General features: G+C 38.3%; 1 protein-coding gene across 7 annotated transcripts in view; it reads left to right on the plus strand.

Moving 5' to 3' along the window:
• KLF12 (KLF transcription factor 12) overlaps positions 1-26,447 on the plus strand; it is a 438,687-nt gene that overhangs the window by 294,206 nt on the left and 118,034 nt on the right. For all 7 annotated transcript variants that reach the window (XM_060636987.3, XM_078432839.2, XM_060636975.3 and 4 more), the window contains one exon: positions 23,478-23,613. In XM_060636987.3, the coding sequence (XP_060492970.2) occupies positions 23,478-23,613 (136 nt within the window). The remainder of the gene's footprint in view (positions 1-23,477; positions 23,614-26,447) is intronic.

Genomic DNA, 26,447 nt, shown 5'->3' on the forward strand with positions numbered 1-26,447 from the left:
AGATGTTACACTTTAGAAATTCACAATACTTAAAGAGCAATACCATAACCAGTCTGTGAAAACCCAGCTAATAAGCCAGAAAAAAGTGGACGTATCTCCTCCCTCCCTTGTCCCAGATGGTCCTTTTCTCCGTGTAGCTGAAGAAACAGGTAATAGCACCATGATGCCCAGGAATGAGGGTCAAGCGAGGGCGTGATTGATCCGGGGCTTTGGAATAATCAGAACTGAAAAAGCCTCATGCAGCAAGGTGGGTACTTCACCGTTGCCCAGTTTTTCTCCTTGACCACTATCCCATTCTTCTGTCCATGTGACCATCATAAATAGATTGCCTAAGGACCAGAGTTTGGCTCCAGTTTCCTGTGCAGCCACATTTTCTCCCATACAAATGCAATCCCAACAGTGCAGTCTGCCAGAATTTTACACAACATATTTATTGCATTAAGACTATTTTTAATGGTGTCATACTTGAAAAACAACTTATTATGGGTGATGAGCACATTATTCCTGACAAAGCAGTTATGCTATTAGATCCTTGAGTAGAAAGTACTTTTTTCCCTAGAATATCTGAGTAGATTGTGTTGATACTGCTGTAAAGAAACCAACCCCATTTCGGCATGTACTTCCTTTGGTCATCTTTTTTAAGAGTGGGTTTTTTTGTTTTTGTTTTTTTTTGGATGCAGTGAAGAATCCTCCAAAAATATACTGTATTTTCATAGCACTCATTCAGGAGTTTCAAAGGGATGTGGTCGTGGGCAAATTTGAAATACTCACACCCCATTTTCTTCCCTACAAGCTGTTGCTTTTCTCAGCAGCCAACAGGAAGAAGCCACAAGTGTATTTTTAGTCCTGTGCCATTTCTATTTGTGAAAGGAAATATGGTCATTGCAGTGATTGCTGCGAAGCTAGTTGGAGAGGATGACTCTACTTCCCCTGACCATTGAGTGTGGCTATAGTTTTGCTCCCATGAAACTCCCCATTTTCAGATCTCCACATCTTCCATTGTCTGCTGCTGTCACCTCTCTCACTTGGTGGTGTTAAAGATGTCTTATTTCAGGTGATGATCCGTCTGTCACGGACTCGCTTCCTCTGTCTCCCGTACACATGCATGTCCTCTTTTTGTTCACTGTTCAGTGGAATCCGGTGTCATCTGTCCATATGACCAGAATAGTGCCAGGCAGCTGACCTATGCCTGTGTGTATGGTTGTCTTCTTGAGTGATCGAACTACCACAGCATCCTTTGGCAAATGTATTCTTCTACTTATGCTTAATTATGAGCACTTCTAGATAGAGATTCATCGTTGAGGTCTGCATTTGGTTTTTGTTGACAAACCATTTAGTTACTTATGTTCTTTCGTTAATATATATTTTTTAATGCTGCCTTTTGGGAAGTGGGACTGGCATGTCACTGACTTTGGTTTATTATTCTTAAATAGAGACTTTGATAGGACTTGAGTGTTTCACTACTGTTATTAAAAGTAAAAGCAGGAACTTGTTAAAGAGTGAGAAAAGCAGGCAGCTAATACTAATGAAAGACTGAGTTGTAAATAGGAGTTCAGAATATTTTATACAGATGCATAAGTCATTGTGTTTATGTGATTTTCAACAAGGAGTAGAAATTTATCTTTATCTTCACTTCTGGGCATGTGCAAGAGCTTGAATAGCTTCCTTCAAAAAAAAAACTGGCTTCTACTGTTCTTGTTGATCTGAAATACTGCAGTCTTCTAATTCCTCTGCTTCTTCTGGCATAGACTGGTTTGGTTCTAAGAGTTGACAGTAATAACTAGGTCACAGAGAAGGCAGAAATTGTCTAAACTATTGTAAGAGAATTAGCAGAAAAGAGAAAACTCTAAGTAAACTCCTTGTAAACTGTAAAATGTCGAAGAGTGAGTTTGATTGGCTTCTCCGCGCCACCCCGCCCCCAACCTGCCCCCACCACCTCAGTTAAATAAAAGAACAAAGGGGAAACAAGAGAAAAAGGAGAAAGTAAGGAAACTGGGTGGAATCCACATTGAGAGAGAGATGAGACTTCACTCAGAGATCGATATTACCTAGGGAGGGGAAGATCTAAATCAGAAAAATCATCTATTAAAGTAGTTAAAGTAAGAGGTTAACAAAATGGTCTTTGTATTCATTCTATTACAAACTGTTAGCTACCACAGCATTTTTAACCTGTTGGATAAGTTCGTTTTTTAATACAAAGATTGAATTTATGTTGAAATGAATACATGCTTAAATATGATATTTTACTAATAAATATTCTCATGCAGTTGCTACATTCATTTTTCACCACACCTGAGAAGCTTCTCAGGTGATATTTAATACGTTGAACATTAGGTATTGGGTTTTGAAATACAATAGCTTTCATTTCCTTTGCGGTTTCATTTTTCAGAAACAAATTTTTTCTCTTCTGAAACATATGAAGTTATCATATATAATAAATATAAAAGTATAGTTCTCACTTAAATATAAAGCTTTTGATTTCAAATAGTACAGGTGCTAGCATGCCAGAAGGAAGTTCTTACTTTGCGTATTAGATTGCAGGTATTTATAGAATTATTTTGATGGTTTTTGAATGTATATACTCATTGCAAGAGACCTTTGGAAACCTATCCAGCCATCTAAATATATCTGCATATCAAATGACTCTTAAGACCTATAGTAACAAATGAAGAAGGAAGACCGTAAGATCTAAGAGGGAAACTTGGCCTTAAAATTATTGCTGGCACTATTTTAAATTGGCCTTTTAATTATTTACAACTCTCTGGCTGTAGTTTCTCTTCCTTATTTTTTCTTATTCCCTTAATAATACTTTTTCTGTTCCAAGCTCTGTAACTGTTTTCTCAGTTCTTTCTCTTTGCCTGTTCTCCATTGTTAATTGAGAATTTGATTAACTGATATTCTTTGTGTTCTTTAGAAACGAACAAGATGATATTTGCCTATCTAATAAATAAAAGAACTACCAATTTACAGAGTAATAATCACATACTCGATTTTTCTCCAGCTACCTTTAAATTTTTTTTTTAATGTTTTTATTTATTTTTGAGACAGAGAGAGAGAGCATGAGTGGGTTAGGGGGGTGAGAGAGAGGGAGACACAGAATCCAAAGCAGGCTCCAGGCTCTGAGCTGTCAGCACAGAGCCTGACACAGGGGTCGAACTCACGGACTGTGAGATCATGACCTGAGCTGAAGTCAGACGCTCAACCGACTGAGCCACCCAGGCGCCCCTCCAGTTATCTTTATATAGAGGGAGATATGCTACCCTGATTGACCAGTTGTATGTGCTCTTCATGACCAGTGGCTTCACCATCTTTTTTCTTCTACCTGTTAATTCATTTATTCAACAGATTTTTATCGAACTGATTATATGGCCAAGAATATCCCCTGCTCCCAGATATGGAGATTTTTCAAATAACTCCTCTTAAAAGTCAGCTCTACTTTACAGCACACTGAAGCACTATTGTTCATACTGTGGGTGTTTTTCCTGTTGATGAATCTTGAAATCAATTTGGTAGTTCATAATCAGCAGTTTTAAAGAAATAAAATGGAGATTTCTTAAAAATCTGAGCATATCACCCAAATAAATGTTATATCATGAAACTTTGTTGAGTAATCTATTAATTTACATACATGTGAATGTGGTACTGTAAGAGTGTATGTGTGTGCACTGAGTCATGTTGAGATATGTATTTCTTGCTGTGGTTCCTGTCCAGAAAGCTTGAAAAACACTGCAGTGGATTTCTCACCTTTGCCTCAGCCCCTTTCTTCTTCCTTTCTCCTTCCTGCACCTCCTGCATACTCTCAAAGTATCTGCCATGGCTCCACAAATTTTTTCTCTGCCTCTCACTCTTCACTTCCTTCCATTTACTTATCTTCCTTCTCCCTGTTGGTCTTTTCTGTCTCTCCCCACTACTCACCATTCTACCTATTTCTGAATCTCTGTTCCTTTTTTTCATCTGTATCTCACCAAATCACCAATCCTAGAACTGTAAATTATGGAACTAAGCCACTTATGTTGAAAATGACAGTCTTTGTACTGCCATCTAGTGGTAGAACTTAAAAGAAAAGCAAGAGTCTATAGCCTAATTATTTTGATTGCTCCCAGATTTTCCCGTCTAGCTTAGGGTTGTGAGGGAGTACAGTGACCATGCCCTTTTCAATTAAAACTTGAACCTAAATTTGAAACATAATTTACCTACTTCATTTTTAGAGCTCTAGTATATGAAATACATACTTTTTAGAAGAGACTATATTTAATTTGGACAAGGAAAAAAAAAAGTGTGGCTCCTACCCACTTGTCCCACTTTCCGTCTTGTAGATTTGTATGTGACTTCTGTTTAGTAGAAATAAAATGTTAAACTCTCTGTGTATCTATGCTTGTTTTTTTTTAAACTATGGTTTATGTTTGTTGGATAAATGGAAACATACATATGCCAACTTGTGTGCTACTAACAAGTTTTGCTGAATGTCATAGAAGAAAAATAAAAGATAAGTGGAGAGTTATTTCTGAGACAGCAAGAACTCAAGAAGACAAAAAATAGAATTTGGTGAAACTGGAATAACTTGGAGAATTCATCAGAGGAACTTCCTCCTCAGTAACTAGGGGCTTAGAGGAAGTTCAGTAGAAACAGGGTAGAATTAGAAAGATAATCTCATGGTTTATGGGTTTCTCAGTTTCCTGGGGGAAAGATAGACTTATTGGGACATAATGGGGGTGAACCACACCAATAATAAGCTCCTCAGTTGACAAAAACAAGTTGTTTGTATGTGTATGTATGTTTACGTAAACATAAGTTTATATGTGGTATATACTGCTAGATTAAAATAGGTTGGGGTCTCCCAAAATCCATGTAAGCTTCATTAGCTACTGTTTTCCCAACACATTTCATTGTGCCTAACACTAGTTAGTGCTCAGTAAATATTTATTGAAGATATGAATGAACAAATGAATAAATTAATGTAGTCTGACATATGTACAATGTTTTATTCGAGATGCTAAGGAGTGCTGTGGCAGTGTTGGTCTATAGTCCTGAACCCTAACCATAAAAGGATGTCTCATGTCCAAGAATGGCTCATGTCCCACCTACCGTTTCCATGGCTTTCCGTGATGACAAATCTACCTTTGTCCATACACTTTCCTTTCCCTGGAAGGCCCTTTCTTTCTCTGGTAAAAGACCTGGCATGCAGAAAGAAAGAAAGAGAGAAAGAAAGGGTGGGGAGAGGAAGGGAGGGAGGGAAGGAGGAAGGAAGGAAGGAAGGAAGGAAGCAAGCCAGCCTTTTTTTCTGGAAAGGTACATACTAAATTATAAGGCAAGTATATATATATGTATAATATATATAATTATATGTATATATTATACATATATATACATTATATATGTACATATGTACATACATATACATTATACATATATATATGAAATTTTATTTATGTGTGTGTGTGTGTGTGTATATATATATATATATATATATATAGGCTCAATATATTTGACTCAATATATAACATAACGTATAACTATATTATAATGATATCTGTATCATTGTGTTACTGCCTTATCCAGTGTCTGGCGTTCAATAAACAGTTAAGTGTTTGCAGACTGAATGAAAACCATTCCCAAAGCTGTTACTATTTTATGTCATTGGGCCATCTGCAATTCCCTGGCATTCTTGAGCATATTGCTGTTTCCAAATTTGTTTTATTTCATAGTACTTAATGTTAAAGAATGATATTTGGTGTACATTATAGATGCTTGCTGTGATTTTGATTTTAATAGTTTCTAGAATTGAGCCCCCGTGGGTGAGAAGTATTCATATGACTTCAACATGTTCTTAATGAAAAGATATTGCCGTGTGAAAATTATAGTCAGTTCTTATTTATCCTTTTACCCTCAGGTAAAATATTTTACCTGTGAAACTAGGATAAATAGTGTCTTTGATTGGAGCCAGGCAATTAATAGAGTCTGCTATAGGTTTCTTATATAACAGTAACACCAATTTCATTTCCTAGTCAGGAAGAAACAATTATACCTCCTACCCCACTGCAGTTAACCATGTCAGCATCGTAGTACCATAAAATCTCAATAAAATCTGAAAACTGTGGAGTATGGATAATCCCACTATAAATTGTAATAAAAATTACCCCTCCAGACTCTATATTCTCTCCATTAAGTTCATAGACACTGTCTCTTTGTACATAAAGTTTTATGAAATAAATCGACCAGTTCCCCCGTCCTTACCAGATAGCATGCTGTTTTGATTTAAAAGCTGATAATGGTACAATCAGATTTTGGTGTTCGCAGTGCATTTTAAAAACATAAATTTCATCTAACGAACCTTAAGTAGAAGGAAAATGCTACTTTTATTTGCACTACGCAGTGAATATCTCTTGGTGAGAAAGAATAAACGACATATTTACCGTGGTGGGCCTATTTGTTGCAGCCATAAAACAAAGATTTGGTTTCCTGCCACAGATCTCTAATCTTAAAGGTATATTAAGCAAACCCGAGCACAAACCTGAAACAGCTTTGTCTGAATTGTTTCAAATCTGTGTTGAGAAGGAATTGTCAATTTTGTGATTGCATTTTTGTCCCCCCCGTGCTAAATCCAAGGGTTCCCTAATCATTTCTGGTGTGGCCTTTGTCAGGAGTGGATGCTTTAAATCAGTCCTCTATAAACACAGAGCCCTTTAAGACAGAGGAACCATTCGAGAGACCTAGGTTGTAAATCCCCAGAGAACATGAATTAGACTCTAGACAAAGTCATCTGTTATAATGAAGGTAGAGTAGGTCGCATTTGAGGTCGAAAGTTAAAGAAGCATAAGGTTTTGCTACTCAGAGTAGGTGGAAGTGTTCCAGACCAGGAAAAGTGAACAATGAGGGCAGAGAATGGAGGGGACATAAAGAATAAAGAATCGTGTGGTTTTACTGAATTGTAGGCTGTAATGCACTCATACACACATGCGTCGCCTAGAATATAAAACACGTACCGCTTGCATGATATATGCTACGAATTACTTACAGAAGAGGATCTGAGATCCTTTCTCTGAAAAGTAAAACCTTTTAGCCCCTAGTTTAGATATACTTCTTACATCCTTTGTGAACGTGATTTTCCAGCTGGGCATAGAGAGAAAATAGCGAATAAACTGCAAAGGAAAAATAGCTGAGAGGAATATTTCTCAATTTTTATTTTTATGACTTGGATCCCCTGAAATGTTGTCTCAGTAGATGTTTTCATGTTTTCCCAGTGGCCACAAGAATGCTGTAGCTTTTCACTTTCTGTAGTTTCCCTTAATAAAGGAAAATAGACCGACTGGTTTTGCATTACCAATCTACCAATGCTCCATACCCTCGGAGATTCTCATAAGCCAGCCCCCTGCCCAAATTAGGAAACTCCCTTTAGTAGGTGAGCTGAGAGCAAAAAGTGGCACCTAACAAAGAAGGTGTGGAAATTATTATTAAAATAAGAACTTGAAAAATCCCAGCAAGGTCTTTTGGGATTAGAGTAAATAGGCTCACACAGCTCTTTAGTCCTTGGAGATAATACTTTATTACAGCACAATAATTGCTTTTGAAATAATGACCATTAGTAATGAAAGAAAGGTTAAATTATGGTCAGTCTATTTGAACTAGGCAACAAAGAAAGTAGGTAATAAATCTTATACAGATATTTATTAAAAATCATTTAAATAATTAACCTTTATTGAATGCCTATATGTTCTTTGTGCTTTACATACATCATCTTTAAGTCTTACAATAACCGATGTATGGGTATTAGGGCCTGTCTTTTACAGATAAGAAAACTGAGACTCATGTCCCTTCCTCTGCTCCTTATAAGGAGCACAGCTTCTTAGTGATAGAGCCTTCAATAAAATCAAAATATCTTAATGCCCTCAAGCTACTGGCCATAGTTGGACTTGATGCTTAAAGAGGTATGCCTGGGTTATGTAGAAAATTCATCAGTATAAATCCAATTCTATCTTTTTTCAAGTTAGATATGTTGTATTTTTAAGGAATGTTAATTTTTGTCAAGGCTTAAAATTTGTTATGTATTAAATCTATAGCTCTGTATCTGCCTATCTATAAGTTGCATGAAGTAATTCCATGTTGCTAAATATTGGCATTACCGTATTCTGTATTTTCATTTGTCCAGCATCTCGCAGCATTGAAAACAGCCTCGAGCTGTAGGTTAACATTTCTAGGTGTGGGGGAATTTTGTCAAAGTGTGGTTCACTGAGTTTCAGAGATCGACATCTCTGTCACTTTTAGACATATCTGGTCCCTGCCTGGAGCTCTCTTGAGCAGAGAATTGGTTCGACAGACATATACAACACAGACATGCCTGTTCTGTCTTGCCTCATTTGGGGTCATGGTTATTTTCTGAAAAACACAAATGGAAGCCACAGAATAAAAATGCAGCCAGCATTTATTATTACTGTTATAATTATATTTATTTTTCTTAGATTAATGAGTTCAATAAAATTCCAAGCGCTAGCCAATAGCTAATAATCATTATAGCATTACAGTTTTAGAATTATCCTAGCTTATACAGCAGATGTTCCAGAATGCCTTTTTTAAAATTGGAAAATAAATTCCATAAAATGTGTGTTTGGTTACAGAGAATAGCTTCATAGTAAGATCTGACGTTTTCCCATTTTTGTTTCTCTTCAGAGTCTCAAATAGTATCTTTTCTATGTTTTTTGTAGATCTCATTTTATTAGGTGTATCAAAGAGTAAAGTACCTTATATGCTGTCCAGAATTGATTGGTATCGTGATATGGGATAGCAGGTATTTTCCAACACATTCTCAAAGTGACGGTTATAATGGAACAGAATCCATTTATCATCCAACAAATGAGCACTAACTGGTGAGGCACTGCTTGCTTAATGGCGTTGTTGTACCCATTGGTATAATCTACAGTAATCAAGGTGGTATAACCTCCAATTACATGTTTTATCGTCTCATTATCCACCTTGCAAGTAAAATAACGACTAACAGGCCCATTTCTCTCCTTCCTTGGCCACTTGTGATCATTTTTTATAGTAATCATCATCATAAGCCCCTCATACTAAAAAATAACCCCCTTTCAACTGTAACTTAAATCAGCTTTAACTGTGTAATTTTCTATATCTGATATAAATGGAAGATTACAGCTTTTTCAGTTTACAAGCCTAAATAAGCCACTGAATGGTTTATAGCTATTTTTCAGGGTTGTGCTCTGTATTTCTAACTACGATAAACATTGGGAGTAGAATTATCCTTCCTAACAGCAGAGTAAGCCATCACAGACTCCTGTACTACTTGATAAGATTATACCATTGCTTTTTCACAGAAGATGTAAGGAGCATCAGCCATATTGTTACCATCTAGCCAGTGGGTGATTTGTGTAGAGGTCTTGAATATTTGTAGGCTACAAGATGCAGTGGCCATCTCCTATCCGGGCATGCTAGAGTAGGCTCAAAGAACACCTTGGTGTACTATACCTTATTTACGCATGTATATATAAATGCACACACGTGAACATACACAGACACATGTATTTGTGTATACATGTTCACACGTTAAAACTGATACCACCTAGAAACTATTGTACTTTATAAACTAAATGAAATTGGTTGGCTTATCATAAACTTATTTATTGCCTATGGTATGCCATTTATATGGAGGAAAAGTCTTCATATTTATTATTTAAATTATTTATTATTTAAATGGGATGAGTATAGCACCGATCTGTTTTCTTTCTTGCTTTCTTTTTATCAAAACCAAACCAAACCAAACCCTGAACTTCCAGTAGTGTTACTGAACGGTAATAAAAACATTTGAGCTGCTTTTATTAAAAAACAAAAACTTAATCCCCATTTTTTTTAACCTTTTGCCTTATACAGGAATTGTTCCATGTTTTCCTATTTGTTTACTTAGCCATTTGATTCAGTGCACGTATATGATTCAGCCACATTTACGATGCACAGATGATGCCCACAAGAAGCTTATAGCTGAGTGAATGGAGGAGGCAAAGCAGCTATAATGGGAAGTTCTGTCACACAGATAAGTGTAGACACACAGAGGCCGGTCACAAAGGAAGGGGCACAAAGCTCAGTGGTTGGGAGGGGTGGTGATCATTTCAGAAGGATTTTTCTTAGAGGACAGTGTGTGCTTGCCTTATCCACATAGGTAAAAGGAAGAAGGAAAGGCATTTTAAAAAAAAAAAAAAGATGCAGAATCCTGGAAATATGAAAGAAGGAGTTATTGTGTGCCAAGCTGGGGCATCTATATGAACGGGATGCTACAGGGGCGAGCGCTTGTAAGTCGGTGGGTTAGCATATGGGGGCAGGTGAGAATTTGCAAAGGCCCACCCAGAGGCAGTGCCAGTGCAAATCCAGTGGACAGAACTTGTTGCCCAAATGGATGTTGAGGACAAGGGAGAAGATAAATGTAGAGAATTCCCAAGTTCTTGTTTTGGCAACTGCCACATGTTGAGAAAGGTTAGTGGAAAAATGTATGAATTGAAAGATGGTACTGAGAATTTTACCCAGGAAACAACATAAAGTGGAAAAATCAACAAAAACAACAACAGAAAAAGATGCAAGATATGAATTGACGTGTTCCAAAGTTGATCTAAAAGGATGTGTATAAAATAGGAGTAGGTAGAACCTGTTACTCAGAAAGCAATATTCAGAGAAATACGGGGATTTGGAAAATTAGGGAAGCCATGACTCTTAGAATATAGTTGAATCAGTAAAGATAAATCCGCATCTAGACACACAGCCCTGAAATTGGCAGGCATGAGTCCTAAAGAAAATCTCAAAAGTTTATCAACAAAGGAATTAAAGAAAAACAAAGACTGTCAACAGCAACAACTGCCAGAGAGCAAGTCAGTCATCTCTTCAGAGGACTGAGTGAGGGATCCTGGAATTCTCTTCTCAGCTAGATTCACTTGCCAGCAAAATAAAATTTATTTCAGGCATATGTTGGCTAAGAGTTTACCACGCACACAAATTTGCTGAAAGAACTTAAGGGTATGCTTTTGAAGAAAGAAAACCCAGAAGAAGAGGTGAGCCTAGAACTGGTTTTAAAAGTATAAGTCAATACCTACAAAAAAGAGAAGAAACAAATTTCAATTAACTCTTGGAAATGGAACATGAATCAAAATTCCAAATTGTAATGAAGAAGAACATGGGGGAAGGTGGGAGTGTTCACTGGGTAGTGCTAGCATGCTAAGTCCTGCTTGTGTTTGGGAGGAGAAGAGATGCACAGACTGACTTGAGACTTTAGAAAAATTTTAAATGAAAGAAGGTAAAGAAATCTCAAATGCAATTTTAAGTGAACATAAATTGTAGAATATGATCTCCCTATATACAGTTTTTCAAAGAACAAAACTGTATTCATTTATTGATATATATGCAGTTAAAAGATAAAAACTTAAATACACCAGGATACTATGGAAGAAGGAAACGAATTAGTAAACAACAACAAAGAACCAACTTTTTCTGTAATATTTTACTTTTTTTAATGACCTGAAATACTGAAAATGTTAGGATTTTTTTTTAATCCGTTGGGAGAATAAATAGGTGTGGAATTCCATATTTGTGGGGAAATTTCTTAAATAAAAATGATGTGAAAGAAAGCTATAAATAATTTATAAGCAAGTTTATGAGAAAGAAAATAATGGATCGTATGGTAAATGGTTCTTAATGTTTTATCTTTCACACCAAATATTGTTGGCTGTGAGAGACAATGGAAAGAAGAACTTTTCAGGATTTGGAGTAGCTGAAAGAGAAAAAAGAATATAAATGCTGAAGAGTTGATTTGGCCCCTGACATCTTTTTTAATTGATCGTATAAATGTGGTAGACACCAAGGAAGATCCCCGTCATTAGCATGTGAACTTGCGTGGATTATAACGAACCATCCTGGCCTCTCAGATCTCTGCTTGGCCTCAGGGACAGCTCATGCTTAGTGCTGAGGAGGTGACTTGGCAGCTTTGATTAAGGAAATCAGGGTAAATGATGTTTGGAATGCATATTATTAGCACATTATAAATTTTAGAAGTAATCCAAACGTAAGTGTCACTGGCTTTTACCAATTAAAAAAAATCTACATTTCTTTATTACCATGTTCAAAGAAAACACACTATCACACTTTGTGTTTAACACCTAAATATACCATCCTCAAGCATAACTCAGTCTACCAGACATTTGCCTTGGAAAACCCAAGACCTCACCCTCCATGATAGCCTGTGTCTTCTTCAGAAACTCTCTTTTCACAGAACCTAGATGGACTTTCATAGAGAAGTTAGTTGTAAACCCAGCTTAAAGTTAAGAAAGCAAAAAAGACTAATGTGTACTTTCCATGTTCTCTCTCAATATAGCGTATATTAATAGTGTTCTCAAAATATTTATGCTGCCTGGCCCATCTCTAGGCAGAATTACAGCTTTGACCTTGTTCTTCCAGAGTCATTTCTGGAGTCCACATCACCTGCCTGTATGGGCTTCTTCCCTACCCCATGTCTGAGGGTTGCATCTCTGGACTCAGAAAGAGGTCTGAGCAAATGAGCCCCAATGTAATGGATGTACCTGAGGCCAGAGGAAGTATGATCCGTTTCTTGGTGTAGGCATCTCACCAAAATCCTCAGAGACTTGCTAATTTATTATCTCAAGGGGAGGGGAATGGTTAGTAAAGCGTCAAAATAACGTCTCTAAAATCAAACAAAACAAAACAAAAAAGCTTGTTAGGGATCGGTGGAAACTAATAGACTTAATCCTTTCTTACAAAAGCATACCAAACATAGACATGACACGGAAAGCACCTTTAATCCAGTTTTACAAGGCAAATTCCTCTCTTTGGAGTTGGCATAAAATGAGGACATGAACAAGCACACGCTTCAACCTAGATGGAAACAGAGGAAAATATGTAGCAATACTTCCTTTTTGGCGCAAAGATATATACAGGTCATTTTCAAATACAAATTCACCCCAGGTTAGGACAATGCAAAGCCATAAATTAGAAAGAGAAGAGTCAGCACCTACATTTGCCCTCATAAAGCAAATTTACCTTCCATGATTTTAACACAGTAGACATCACAGTAGCATTCACAGATAAAACGTCTAAGATTTCTATATTTCTCAAGTGTCCCCCAGAAGTCTGGTATGCAGTATCGATATTTTGCTAAATTACAAGTTTGAGTCATGGGAACATGGGAGTCTGTTCATGAGTGAGCCTCCCAGCTACGGGACTCGTCTTAGTGGTGCTTTGTGCCCTCTGCTTGTGCCCCACAAAGCAACTCTTGTGAGTTGTTTGTGGAGAAGAATATATGCATGGGTATGTGTAAATTACCAATCAAATGAGAAAGAAAACGCTCATATATATTTTTTAATGATTGATGTGAGGATGAGCACAAGAAGTCTAAAACTAGATGGAAATGTGTTACAGGGTGCGAGGACAAGTGTGACCATTTTTGAAGCCAAGGAGAGGGAATGTCTTTTTTTGTTGTTGAGGGAAAGAAAGCGTGTGCGGTCGGGAGTGAGAGCATAGGTGAAGGGCAGAGAGAGAGGGGGAGGGCAGAGAGAGAGGGGGAGATAGAATCTTAAGCAGGCTCCATGCCAAGCGTGGATCTCATGACCATCACTCTCACGACCATGAGATCATGACCTGAGCCAAAACCAAGAGTTGGAGGTTTAACCGACTGAGCCACCCAGGCACCCCAGGAAAGAGAAAGTCTTAAGAAGAGGCCAGAAGTGACAGTGAAAAGGGATAACGGGCAGCCTTGGAAGCCATAGAAAGGTTCCGTGGCATGTGCAAATAATTCACAAATTCGAGAATTTTTGATGGTCTTAGAACATATCTTCAAGAATTTTAAGGGTCTCCCACATGTCTAAGAGGACAGGTGAAATCACTATTATAGATTATGACTTACTTGTAATCTAGCTGGCTTAAATATATCCTAAAAGGAGGCATGGAGAGCAAAGTATTTGAAAGGTAGGATGGCAACAGCAACACTGATTCTAAATGTGCCATAGTAGTTGTGCATGCCAACTTTGTTGGTTTTCTGCAGGCCACAGCACCTAAGACAAGGACCATGACTCAGTGGTACTTAAACTTATTATAGCAGATCTCAGTCTGTTTCATAAAAGATTTAATTGTATCCAGTCTACGAACCAATAGAGCAAAAAGACCAAGTGAAATAAGAAGAGTGAATTAAAAGGCCATGGTATAATGCCTAAAATCTCTCCGCATTCCACATGAACATGAGTTTGGTGATTTCATTATCTACCATACGCGCTCACCACAAAATCACTTTTTTAGTAAGCGTTTAAAATCATCCCTGCTTAAAGTGGATTCACTTGAATAAATTGATGGAAGCTGGTTAGCTTGGGTTTTGAGCAGTAATGAATTGACAAAATGGAAAGAAACAGGAAATGGTGGTGTCGTGATTATCTCAGAGGGCTCCTAGAGTTCAAGGCTCTTAGCCGACTCTGGAGAGTTGTATAAGGTTACCAAGCATAGTGTAAAAGCCCACTTATTAATGGAAAATTTTATGAACTCTTTAATCACAAAAGCCTTTTGTGCTCTAAGACATATTTCCAGTGAACACAAGACAGTTGTAAATCTGTGTTTTCTTTTTACAAATATGAAAAGTAGTTTTAGTCATGATTCTTTAGAAAAATGAAACCTAGTCACTGTTGTAATAATCTCAACAAACGTTAATTTTTAAGCTGTATTTTAAATGATTAAATTCCTTCATTGAAGTTTCCAAGCAGTAGTTCATATTATAGAAATGACAGGTATGTTTAACTATTTAAAATATTTTCCTGAAGGGAAAGAAAAGCCTGTTAAATGTAATTTAGGTAAAAAGTGACGAAAAGTTACAAACATTTCCATTTCTATGCCATTCATTGGCCTAGTCAAGCCCAAAATATAATTATCTGAGACTTTACCGAGTAATAGAAATTTAATGATTGTGACTTTTCCCCCAACAATGTTAATATTAGAATATAAGCCAGAATGTGATTTTTAAAATAAAATGTGAACTAGACACTTTCATCGTTACATTGCAAAGTCTTTGCCAACTGAGAACCACTGTGACCATTTCAAATAGGGACCTGCATTTATTACCATCATCATCATCAGTCAATGTTATATTTCACTGTGTACAAGAGAGTATAATTGATATGGCTCTCCTCTCAAGGTGTAGACAGAATAATAAGGGATGTAAAATAACTATACTATGCTTAGGTATAATTCAAAATGGAAAGTGCAAGGGTTCCATAAAAATGTGTGAGTACAAAGTATGCATGTTTTTTTTGAAAAGGAGAGATTATGTACCGTTAGAAAATGAAATGAAGTCTCATGAAGAAGACATCGTTCTATAGGAAGGGTAGATTTTTGTTGCCTGAATGTGGATGGAAGGGAATAGCCAGATACAGCTGATTAAGGAAGGAGCCTTGAGGATAAGATTCATCAGAATTCCAAATGAAAAATGAATTGTGGAATAATTGGGGAGGGCTCTTGAACTGTATTTGTTAGATCGTGGGAAAATTCAAGGTTTTTAAATAGGGAATCTTTTGAGGAAAGCCCTGCATCCATTCAGTTACTGGAAAAATGCTCTATGAGACTTATGTATATAGCGGTACCTTGAGAAAGTTCATTGGGAAGGAGTACAAAAGGGAAGGAAGCAGTTCCAGAAAAATTTAGGGGTAAAAGCAGTAGCAATTAGTTGCCTTAAAGGAGTACAAATGAATGAGAGTTTTGAACCTGGGTGACCAAGGGAATGATGGGTAAAATCAAGACTCTAAAGAAGAATAGCACTTAGTCTGAAATGACTGGAATAATCAGGTGGAAGTAGGATGCCAAAAATAGAAGACTGGAATTTAGGGGAAGGATCAGAGGTGGGAACGTGAATTTGGTATTCATTTCCTCGGAGATAGTCACTGAGATTGTCGGAAGTGTGGAATTGTGTGGAATTAATAAAAAGCTCGCCCATAAAGAGAAGCAGAAGAGGGTAGGTAGTGGAAACTCCGGAGGAAAATGAACATTTGGATGTATGCAGAAAGAGGAGATGAAGAGGAAGGTAAAAGAAAGAGGGGGAGGTGTGGAGGGAAAGAGGGATGTGGGGAGGGGAGGAGGGAGGAACTGACTGACTCAAGAAAATCGGTGTACAATAGAGTCAATAAATACTTTCTCTGAAAAGCCAGATGGTATTTTATGGTGTACCATGTGAGTGTCTGTGACGGTTACTCAACTCGGCCATCGAGTCACTAAAGCAGGCAGAGATCAAATAAATGAGCATGATTTAATAAAACTTTATTTACAAAAACAGTGACAGGACCTACAGGACTTAAATGTGCCCATCATGAAACCAAGGGAGGAAAGAATTTTAAGAGGCTGAGAGTGAAAAGGAAGAGCAATAATCAACAGTCTTGAAAGCTGTAGAGAGGTCCAGTGGCATCATAACTGAGAAGTGGTACTTGCAACTAGAGAATTATAACATTATGAGGTTATTTTTTTTAATATGATGGGAGCAGAAGCCATTACTCTGTCAAGTGCACAGATAGGAATTGAGAAAAAAATGAATAAATTGCATACTGTATCTACACAGTACCAACATTCTAGAATTTACATAATTGATTACGTTTTTAAATCTTCATTTGGGGTGATGTAGACAATCACAGTTGCCACTGTGTAGAGGCATACCAGTTCGTTAGCAATAGCAAAAGTAAAGAAAACAAAGTGATTTTAATCAAAACTTCGGTAAGTAACGTGGGACCCTGGAGAGCTGGCTCTGGTCTTGGAGTTCACCGTACTTGAAGTTAAGCTTTATATACTAATGAATTCTTCTCTCATCGTATATCTTGACCTGCTAGAAAGATCAGGCATCTATTTGAACAGTGGGTATTCTGAAAGCAAATGAGGTCAGGATAGCAGTCGGACAAACATATTAGGAAAAGCATACCTCGTAGGCCTTCAGGTAATGAAGTCCTGAGTTTTCGCTGAGTGCTCTATGTGCAGCCAGCATGAAGTGGCCAAAGAGAAAAAAAGCTGGCGAGGTTTTCAGAGAATGTTAATGTCACTGGATGACTCTTAACGCCTGTACCCCTGGTTGGATGTCCCCCTGTGCTCCAGACTCAATAGCCAGGGTGATTCTTACCAAATGGCTTCCCTTCCCAGTCAGAGCAAAACCCAGAATCTTGACATGGGCTGTGCATTTCTTCATCTGTCTGTCCTCACCCCTTTTTCAGCTTGAGCAATGGAATAAACCTCCTTGTGGGTCCTTTGGCACATAACACACTTTGCCACCTTCGAGTTCTTGCACCTGTTGCTTGCTCTGCCTGGAATGCGCTGCGTTTCTCTCCAGTCTCTATCTGCTAGCCTCCCCTCAACTCCTGCAGGTCCTTGCTCAGCTGCCATTCTCTCCATGAGGCCTTCCGGGCCACCCTCTCTAAAACTGTTCACCTACCTCTCAGCAGCCTCTAGCCCCCTCAACCCCTCTTGCCTACTTTATTTTTCCTCCATGGCACTTATCATTATCTGACTGAGTATATGTTTTTCTTGTTTATTTTTTATTGTCTGTCTCCCCCCAGGGTGAAAGCATGAATTTTTATTTGCCTTGTTCGCTGCTCTCTCCACAGCACCCAAAAGACTGCTTGATTTCTCATAGGTGTCCAATAAATATCCGTTGGCTGAATATATAAATGAATGTTCGGATCAAGAGAAGTAGTGGTTTTATATATTATCCAATATGTACTCTGCCTCTGTGACGGTACTTTCAGTTTAGGTACATTTCAAAAGAAAACTGTTTACTTCGAACAGCCCGGGAGATGGGAAGGGATTTAGCAGTAGTGTCATATAAGGGGTGGTTGGAGAAGCGCTACATTGACGGCCAGGGTAAAACAGAATGATGCTGGGGCACCTGGGTGGCTCAGTCAGTTGAGTGTTCACCCAGCTCTTGGTTTCTGCTCAGGTCACGATCTTGTGGTTCGTGAGTTTGAGCCCCACATAGAGCTTTACGCTGATGGCCCCAAGCCTCCTTGGGATTCTCTGTCTCCCTCTCTCTCTGCCCCTCCCCTGCTTGCTTTTTCTCAAAAATAAATAAAAACATAAAAATTTTTAAAAAACAGCAGAATGGTAATGTGCTACCAAATTCCAGGCAGGGTAACAAGTGCTTTGCATGCATCATCTCATTTACTGGCACATCAGCACTGGCAAGGAGGAAACTGGGTTTAAGAGGGTGGGAAATCTATTGCCCAACATCAGAAGGCTGCCAGTGATGGGGCCAGAAGTCTCACCCATGTTCTCTGAAGCCAGAGCTCTGTTTTTATCTAAAGAAACACTGCAGCTGTCCTTCTTAGAGCAATTCCTGCATAGAATGTGGTGCAAGAGGACTCTTTTAGCCTATAATGCTCTGAGTGTTCCCTCTGCACATTCCCCTCCGACCACCATGTGTTCATTTTCCTCCCCTCAATACTCCCCATTCTCCCACTCCCTTCTTTCGAGCAGAAAGCAGCAGCGCTTGTGGAAGCCAGTGTTTCTCTAACTGGGACATGCTTCAGCCTTGGTAGGATGAACAGCGAGGGCTTCTGCAGGCACCAGGCAGCCTAGCAGTGGCTGAGAGAGGGGGAAGGAAAGGCTGGCAGCGCCACAGCCTCTGCTCACCAGCTGCCTCCTGCCCTTCCCTCTGCGGGTGTCCCCTGTCCTTCAGCCTGGGCAGGCCAAGCTGAAAGGGATTGAATAAATCCTTCTGTGAGTCACTTTTAGGACATGTTAGTCTTAAAGTTTCAATGTATGTTCATAGATTGTTGTATTGTTTGCATTTAATAGGGTGACATATGGAAGAACTTCCTTTCCTTGAAGAATAGCTGAATGGGCCAATTTATTTCTGCGTAAGATAGAGCATTCAATCTTTTGTCCACACCTAAGCTGAGGTGGGGGAGGTGAGAATGGACATTGGTGTCTCTGTGTCTATGTCAGTTTACTGTTACTGGGAGGGGAAATAAAGTTCAAGTGCCCCATGTGAGTTGAAGAGAGGCAAACGTATGAAACTAGCTTTGGCTAGCCACTTACTTGGGACGATCTACCCATATGACCCTCCTATCACTAGGAGTTTGAGAAAAGGGATAGAAAAGCTTTGTTCACCCGAATGGTAATACCAACTGATAGACCCTTCCAGTAGAATCCTGCCTGAGGCAGGTCAAGGATCAAAGATTCCTCTAAAGCCAAAGTAACTGTAAATACATTTTGAATGTTTTGGATTGAGAAGTAAATAATACAGAATATGTGACTTTTATTTTCCATACTTCTATTAATAGCCGACTTAAATTTATGCTGCTTAAGTCTGGGTTGCCTCCTGGGAGGAGATTAGAGAGGAGTGTGATGGGCTCACTGTAATCGTAGTTACACATCATTCCACATCATTGCCCGGAAACCTCTGGAATAATCTGGGAGAGTGCATTGATTTTGTATTGCCATATAACAGAGCACCCCCAAATCTGCTAAATTGATACAGCCACTATTTATTTGCTTTCCATCCTGTGAGTCAAAAATTGGGGATGGGTTTAGCCAGGCGGTTCTCATGCTAGTTTTACCGGGGTCACTCATGGCTACAATCATCTGGTGTCTGGAAAGTCACCAGTCATTCTAAAATGAGTCACTTACCTCAGGTGGTGTTGGCTTCCAGCTGAACAGCGTGTATTTTAGGCTTTCTTGGGTTCCTTCACATGGTGGCTACGTTCTAAAAACAGTAACAGATCCAGGGGAAACCCAATATGCAAGTGCTTTACAAGCTTTTGCTTTGTGTCGTGTTTGCTAATATTCCTTTGGCCACGTCAAGTCATATAGCCAAGTCTGGAGTCATTATGGGAAGCAGCCACACAAGGGCATGGATATATGGAGACATGATTTATTGGGAGGATCTTTACAGGAATAGTTTATTGTACATGCATATTAGAAAATTAGAGTGAATATGTTCAACTACAGGTGTTAGGGTTCTGAGGTTCCCTTCTTAGGGATTTGTCACATGGTATGAAACTCACACCCTGTTCCACAGCACCTCCAACTCAGCAATGACGCCACCATCAACAATGAGCTGGGATACCCAAAGCTGTATGATCCCTTTATCACTGAAAAGGAACAAAATCTCAAATGTAAATCATTTTCAGATGTTTATAGTTGATTTGCTGCTCTCTTACTTAGAGGAGTAGATGGGTTTTTAGTTCTGGTGTCCAGGTAACTTTTCCGTTTTCTCTGAATGGGTGCCTCAGAGAATCTGTGCTTCTGAAATGAGCTGAGGAACTGGAAGACTAATAGAGGTGAACTAGGGTAGATGTTCCTATCCCACGTTTAATAAAAATAGAGTAGAATTATGCAAGTATGTAGATAAGCTAATCATCTGACCTAATCAGCAATGCAGATTTTAAAAAGCCTTTCTAATTACTTCCTCAGCTTGGCTGAAGGTATGGGTAAAAAGAGTTTCCCAGCATGATGGTAGCAGATGTATTTCATAATATTTATTGAAAATATTGGAAAGAAATCCTCAATTATGATGTTCCTGAAAAGTACATCAAAAGAGATACCATGTTTAACATATTTTAAACTTTCATTAAGTTATAAACATAACGTAATTGAGATGATCAACTCTCACACCAGTTGTCTGGAATCATTATTACAGTTAGGCTGTCAGAGCCAGAGAGCTTATTGGTGAACTGCCCGTGTCTTCCCTGAGTTGTATTACTTCTCCACAGAGGCTCTAGTTCTCTTGGGCAAAATGGGACCACCAGGATATTCTCTGTTCTTTAGCTGTTTGTTAATTTGGTATCTTGGCACAGGCAAGATGATGTTTCAACAACTTTAAATGTTAAGTTGCTGACATTTACAGGCGTATGTAACACCACACAATATGTGATTTGGAAGCCTAGATAGATCTGATACTCATTTTCTTGGCTCAATTTGAGTAGTCATGAATGACTGTCAAATGAATCATTCTACTCTAGGGCTGCCCAAAAAGACGCTGTCTATGAATTCCTGTTGAAATGCCTATATCATTCCTGTGTGCTGTGCTGCTTGAGTGATAGCTGTTCATCTTTACCTCCTTACCTTCCATTCTGTGAGCTGCTCAATGGCTTTCCAGTGCATTCTGTTTAATATAGGTTGGCCTGAGTCAGTTTCTGCTGCCTTCAGTCAAAATAAATCTTAAATGATTCGGTGCTTTCAGTGCCTTCGGAGTGACTGAATGCTTAGGTGGCTCTCTGTTGTCAGATGCTTGTGGAACTGGTTACTTTCCTTCCTGAAGAGTTTCCCCAACATCCTTCATTTAGGGAATCTTCTTTAGAGATCAGATGGAAAATAAACAGTGTTTTTGTCCCACTGTGTATCATACAAAGAAAACAATAACTCTTGATGAGTGTCACTGCATGACTCCTGGCATTTGAGAAACTGAATACTGCATTTGGAGAAGTTGTGAGTGCTGAGTCACATGACCGTGACTTGATTAATTTGAGGACAGGACTAGAAAATATGAATAATCCAACATATAGTGTACGTCATTGGATAGTGGCTTTGAAATTACAATGTAGTTATACAACCAGAAGTCATAAGATGTGACACTTTTATACATCCAAAGTTTTTTTGTAAATGTTTGTTTATTTATTTTGACTTAGGAGGGGGGACTGGGAGGGACAGAAAGAGAGGGAGAGAGAATCCCAGGCAGTCTCCACACTGTCAGCACAGAGCCCAACACAGGGCTCGGGGCTCGATCCCAGCAACCGTGATGACCTGAGCCGAAACCAAGAGTCGGACGCGTAACGGACTGAGTCACCCAGGCACCCAAACTCTTAAATCTCTGGATCAGAGTTTCTCAATTTGCATGCTCTTGGCGTTTTCGACTGGATAATTCTCTGTCATGGGGGACTGACTGTCCTGTGTATTGTAGCGTATCTAGCACCGTCCTTGACTTTTGCCCACGAGATCCCCTTCCCCTTAAGTCATGACAAATCAGAATGTGACAAGCCAGACATTGCCAAATGTCTCTTAGGGGGAGTGGGGGGCAGTTTTGTCCTTGGTTGAGGACCACTGCTTTAGATTGTTTGAATTGATTATTTTCTCTTTTAACAAACATTTACCAAGCCCTTCCTTTGTTCAGAATATATTCTGGTATGTTTATATTTACAGGCAGAATGTATGTCACATACACTAGGGTAATGGATTTAACAGATGTAAGTTCCTTCCTAGCCAAGTTTAGTTAGAATTATGTTGAAACTCTCTAGGTTTTTCTATTCATATTGTAAGTATTAAGTAGACTCACAAGAAATGGTCTTTTTGTGGGTAAAAAATGGTGAAATATCAACATTTCCCAGTGGTTCTACCTAACGTACAATTTACAATACAAAAAAAAATGATTTAAGAAAAAAAGAAATTGTAAAAAGATGTCATTGTAACCATGATGTGAAGTTCATTTTGTTTTTCTTTGTGAGCAGTGGTGGTTTTAGAAATCTCTTGCAGGCAGGTTTGAAGGGCAGAAGTCTGGCTGCAGCTGGCTGGGGCTGAAGTCATGTATTTTAATAATGCAGTTGTGTAGCTAGTCCAATACTTTTAATTTAGAAGGTGTGCTTATTCTGTGCTTGAGGTGAGGGCTGATGGAAATCCTAGACAGTGGTGGATGCTAAGGCTGTTCATAGGAGGAAGTGGAAATGAAATCTAACTTTTAAAAATATGCATTGACATACTAAATGCTGATGGTAATCCTCTCATTTGGAAGGATCTGATGGTCCCGGTCAGCAGGGGTCACAGAACATAGGGCTATTTCTTGCTTTGCTGGCAAGTTCACGGTGGGAGGAGAATCCTAGCTGGAAATGCCTTTCTGAAAAATGAAATCAGTGTGGAGACGAACACTTTCTGGCACATAAAACATACACTTAAAATGCTGCTACTTCTGTCATTTTGGGGCACTCAGATCTCCACTTAGAGCAGTAATGAACTGTGAGACAGTATTCACTGAAGTATGAGAAATACCTACAACTTTTAGTCTTGTAAACCTTGCTCTTCTTTAGGCTTATTAAGAGAGCTATATAGGCAGGTAAAATCTGTGCTCCCCACCTTCCAGGGAACGTGCTAATGAGCAGTGAAATGGCCTGAATTCTGGCAGCAGAAGCAAGAAGGAAGAGCCAGGGGGTTGCACAGTAACTGATGAGCTACCTAATCAGCTTCTGACCACTCAGGAGTTAATAGTATTGTGGATTTTATAGTTTCTGTTTCTGTAGTCATCCCCTGAAACTGTTGAGAGCTGATTGAGGTTTTGTAAATCAAGTGAACAAGGGAAAAGTCAGTGAGCGCTCAGTCCATTAAATGCGCCACTTTCACGAATTCCTGGGATTTCTAGAGAGTTCCATTGTGCGCGATAGGCACAGACGAGACATGCCGTGCTTGATGTTGGTCCAGGACAAGGTTATCTTTCTGCACGCTAATTTTAATTCATTATATATGCCTTTTTTTCCCAGCACAAATGGACCCCCGAGGCCTATCTCCCAGACAAAGTAAAAGTGACAGTGACGATGATGACCTGCCAAATGTGACCTTAGATAGCGTTAATGAGACTGGATCTACGGCCCTTTCCATAGCCAGAGCAGTACAAGAGTAAGTACCACATTCTCAGGATGAACTAAGAATCGCCACGGTATTCAGTGGGTAATGGAAGCAGCAGCATCTCTGGTCCCAGGGCTTGTCATTCTAGCTCTGAATGGGCACACGTGTCAGCACCCTTGCATCCGGCCTGACGTTCTTCGGGAGCAGATTAGGGGAAAGCATGGAGTATTTTACATAGCTGAAAATGTGTGCTTGTATTAGAAATGAGACTTCTGTGCCTCTTTCCTAATATCTCTAACCTCTTCTCCTTAACTCTGGAAAAAAATATATTGTTCTTTTTGAATGTCAGTTATCATCATCATTGTTACTATTCACACACAACAGTCAAGAGAAATAAAATATGGCAAGTATTATGTATCTTGTTTTGATAGGAAAGTACAGAATAGCTTTTTTGAAATTTTAAATATGGAAGATGATGTTTCATCGCTTTGAAAATTCAGAATCATATGTAATTTTTAAAGAGATCTTGTCTCCATTTTTTAAAAAAATTGTATTTATTTATTTTGAGAGAGAGTGAGAGAGAGCACAGGCGTGCACACGCTTGAGTTGGGGAGGAGCGGGGGTGGGGCGGGGCGGAGAGAAAATTCCAAGCAGGCTCTGTGCTGTCAGCACAGAGCCCGATGGGGGGGCTCGATCCCATGAACTGTGAGATCATGACCAGAGCCAAAATCAAGAGTTGGATGCTTAACCGACTGAGCCACCCAGGTGCCCCTAAAGAGATCTTGTCTCTCTTCGTTTATCTAGACCATAAAGTTAGGTTTCATCCCTTGCTTATGGAAGATAGTTGCTTTTCCATCATTGGTAATTCTGTATCTAGAATTGAACCTATGACCAGTCTTTGTATATTTTTTTTCTATAGAATAATTTTAAAAACATAATCTTACATAAGAATGGGATTTAAATAGCCTCTGTTATTGCTGATACATGAATTAACAGTTCACTCAAAATGATCTTAGTCGCTTCCCATATTTTAATTCCTTTTCCCAAATATTGACTAAGTACTGACCCTGCTCCATGCCTTAGTCTTTGTAATCTTTAACACACACACACACACACACACACACACTAGTATGGCATTTTAGAATTGAAAACATATGTGTATATATAAAATGAATAATATGTTTCTGTGTTCTATAGGTAATACATATTATATGTTTATATTATATATATGTTTGCATACACACAAATATATATGGTATATTAGGGGAAACAGGATATAGTGGATCTAAAATGAAATTTGGAGTCAAAGATCTGAATTCAAATTTATATTTAAGCTCTTAATAGTTGTGTGGCTTTTGGCAAGTTATTTAACTACTCCGAGATGTTTCTTCGTCTGTATAAAAAATCAGAGCACTTACCTTATAGGACCATTGTGAGGATGTGATATAAAAATATATATAAAGTTATATAAAAGTTATATAAGTTATATAAAAATCGAGCCATAAAGTTTTGGCACATAGAAGGCTGTTCAGTTAATTATGGAATTAGGAATATAATTATTGATGGTAAGAGTAATAGTGTGTAGTATAAGACAACTAGGAAATTAAAATGTTGCAAATACTGTTATTCTAATTGTACAAATGAAGGCACTCAGGATCAGAGAAGTTAAATGACCCCTACAGAGTCATCTGATAAATAGTAACAAGGCAAAGTTTTGGACTTCTGACTCCAAAAACGGATCTTTTTCTAAGAGTACTTGTAATGTTTGTTTCCAATGATATTCTTGCATTTCAACCCCTGTAAAAAAACTTTTTTTCACTCATGTGTTCAAATAACTGGTTGTAGTCACTTAGTTTCTCCAAAGCAAATGTTCATTTGAGCCAAGATTGGTATTGAATCAAAGGGGTTGATGAAATCCTGTTTAAAATGGTGGCATGCTTAGTCACCACTAAATCAGTGATCAGGCCTGGTTTGTGTAATCTAAGTCTTAAGATCCATGTCTAAAATTAGACTAAATAATGACAAGTTTCAATTCTAAGGTGAATAGTAGGTTTCATAGACATTTTAATCATATCGTTTTCCTGCGTCATTATGAGACATTGTATAGTTTATGTGTACGTGTGTTTATAGATGTGGGTATGTTGCTTTTAATTCAAACTTTAAAGTTCGGAACTCTGATTATGAAGATCTCAATTGTGCTTACTTTATTAAGGACTTAACAAATAACGGTATTAACTTGTCAAGTATAACTGTTTCTTTTAATATTATGAGCTTATAACATATAGCATATTTTAATGTGAAATTTTAACAGCAGCTTCAAAACCTGGAGCTTCATTTTCAGCATAACCTCTCTGACTTGATTTGTGAAAACATTTTCAAGCCACAGTATCTTGTTTAACTGCATATGCCTGCCTTTATTACTATTACAAAAGTTGCATGTGTATCTAGGGAAATGCCAGATTCATTATTCATGTAAGTGTTTTCATTAAACGATTAGTAAAGAATATGGAGCCGTCACCTGGGAAGCCCTAGAATGCCAGGACCCATCAATAGTTAATTAACCATCGTTCAAGATGGAGTATGTGTGTGTAAACACCAGGAAGTACAAGAAAGTGTTAGAGGAAGCACAAAGTGTGCTCTGTAGAGACCTCTTAAATACGGGTGTATTTCAAAACTTACAGTAATATACTGAGAACAATTTTATTCTGGGACAAATAAATATATAATCCTTGTTAGACACTTTTAAAAAATCTGTACCTAGGTTTACCTAAAGTTCACTTTCAATGTGTACAGTCATAAGCACATCTTTCTGCTCCTCTCAGTTTCTCCTTGATTCTTTAATGCATGTTGCTGTCGTTTATTTTCTGTTTTCTCTCTTTCTGTTT

This window comes from Panthera onca, chromosome A1 (assembly GCF_046562875.1).
Source record: "Panthera onca isolate mPanOnc1 chromosome A1, mPanOnc1 haplotype 2, whole genome shotgun sequence".
NCBI classification, from domain to species: domain Eukaryota; kingdom Metazoa; phylum Chordata; class Mammalia; order Carnivora; family Felidae; genus Panthera; species Panthera onca.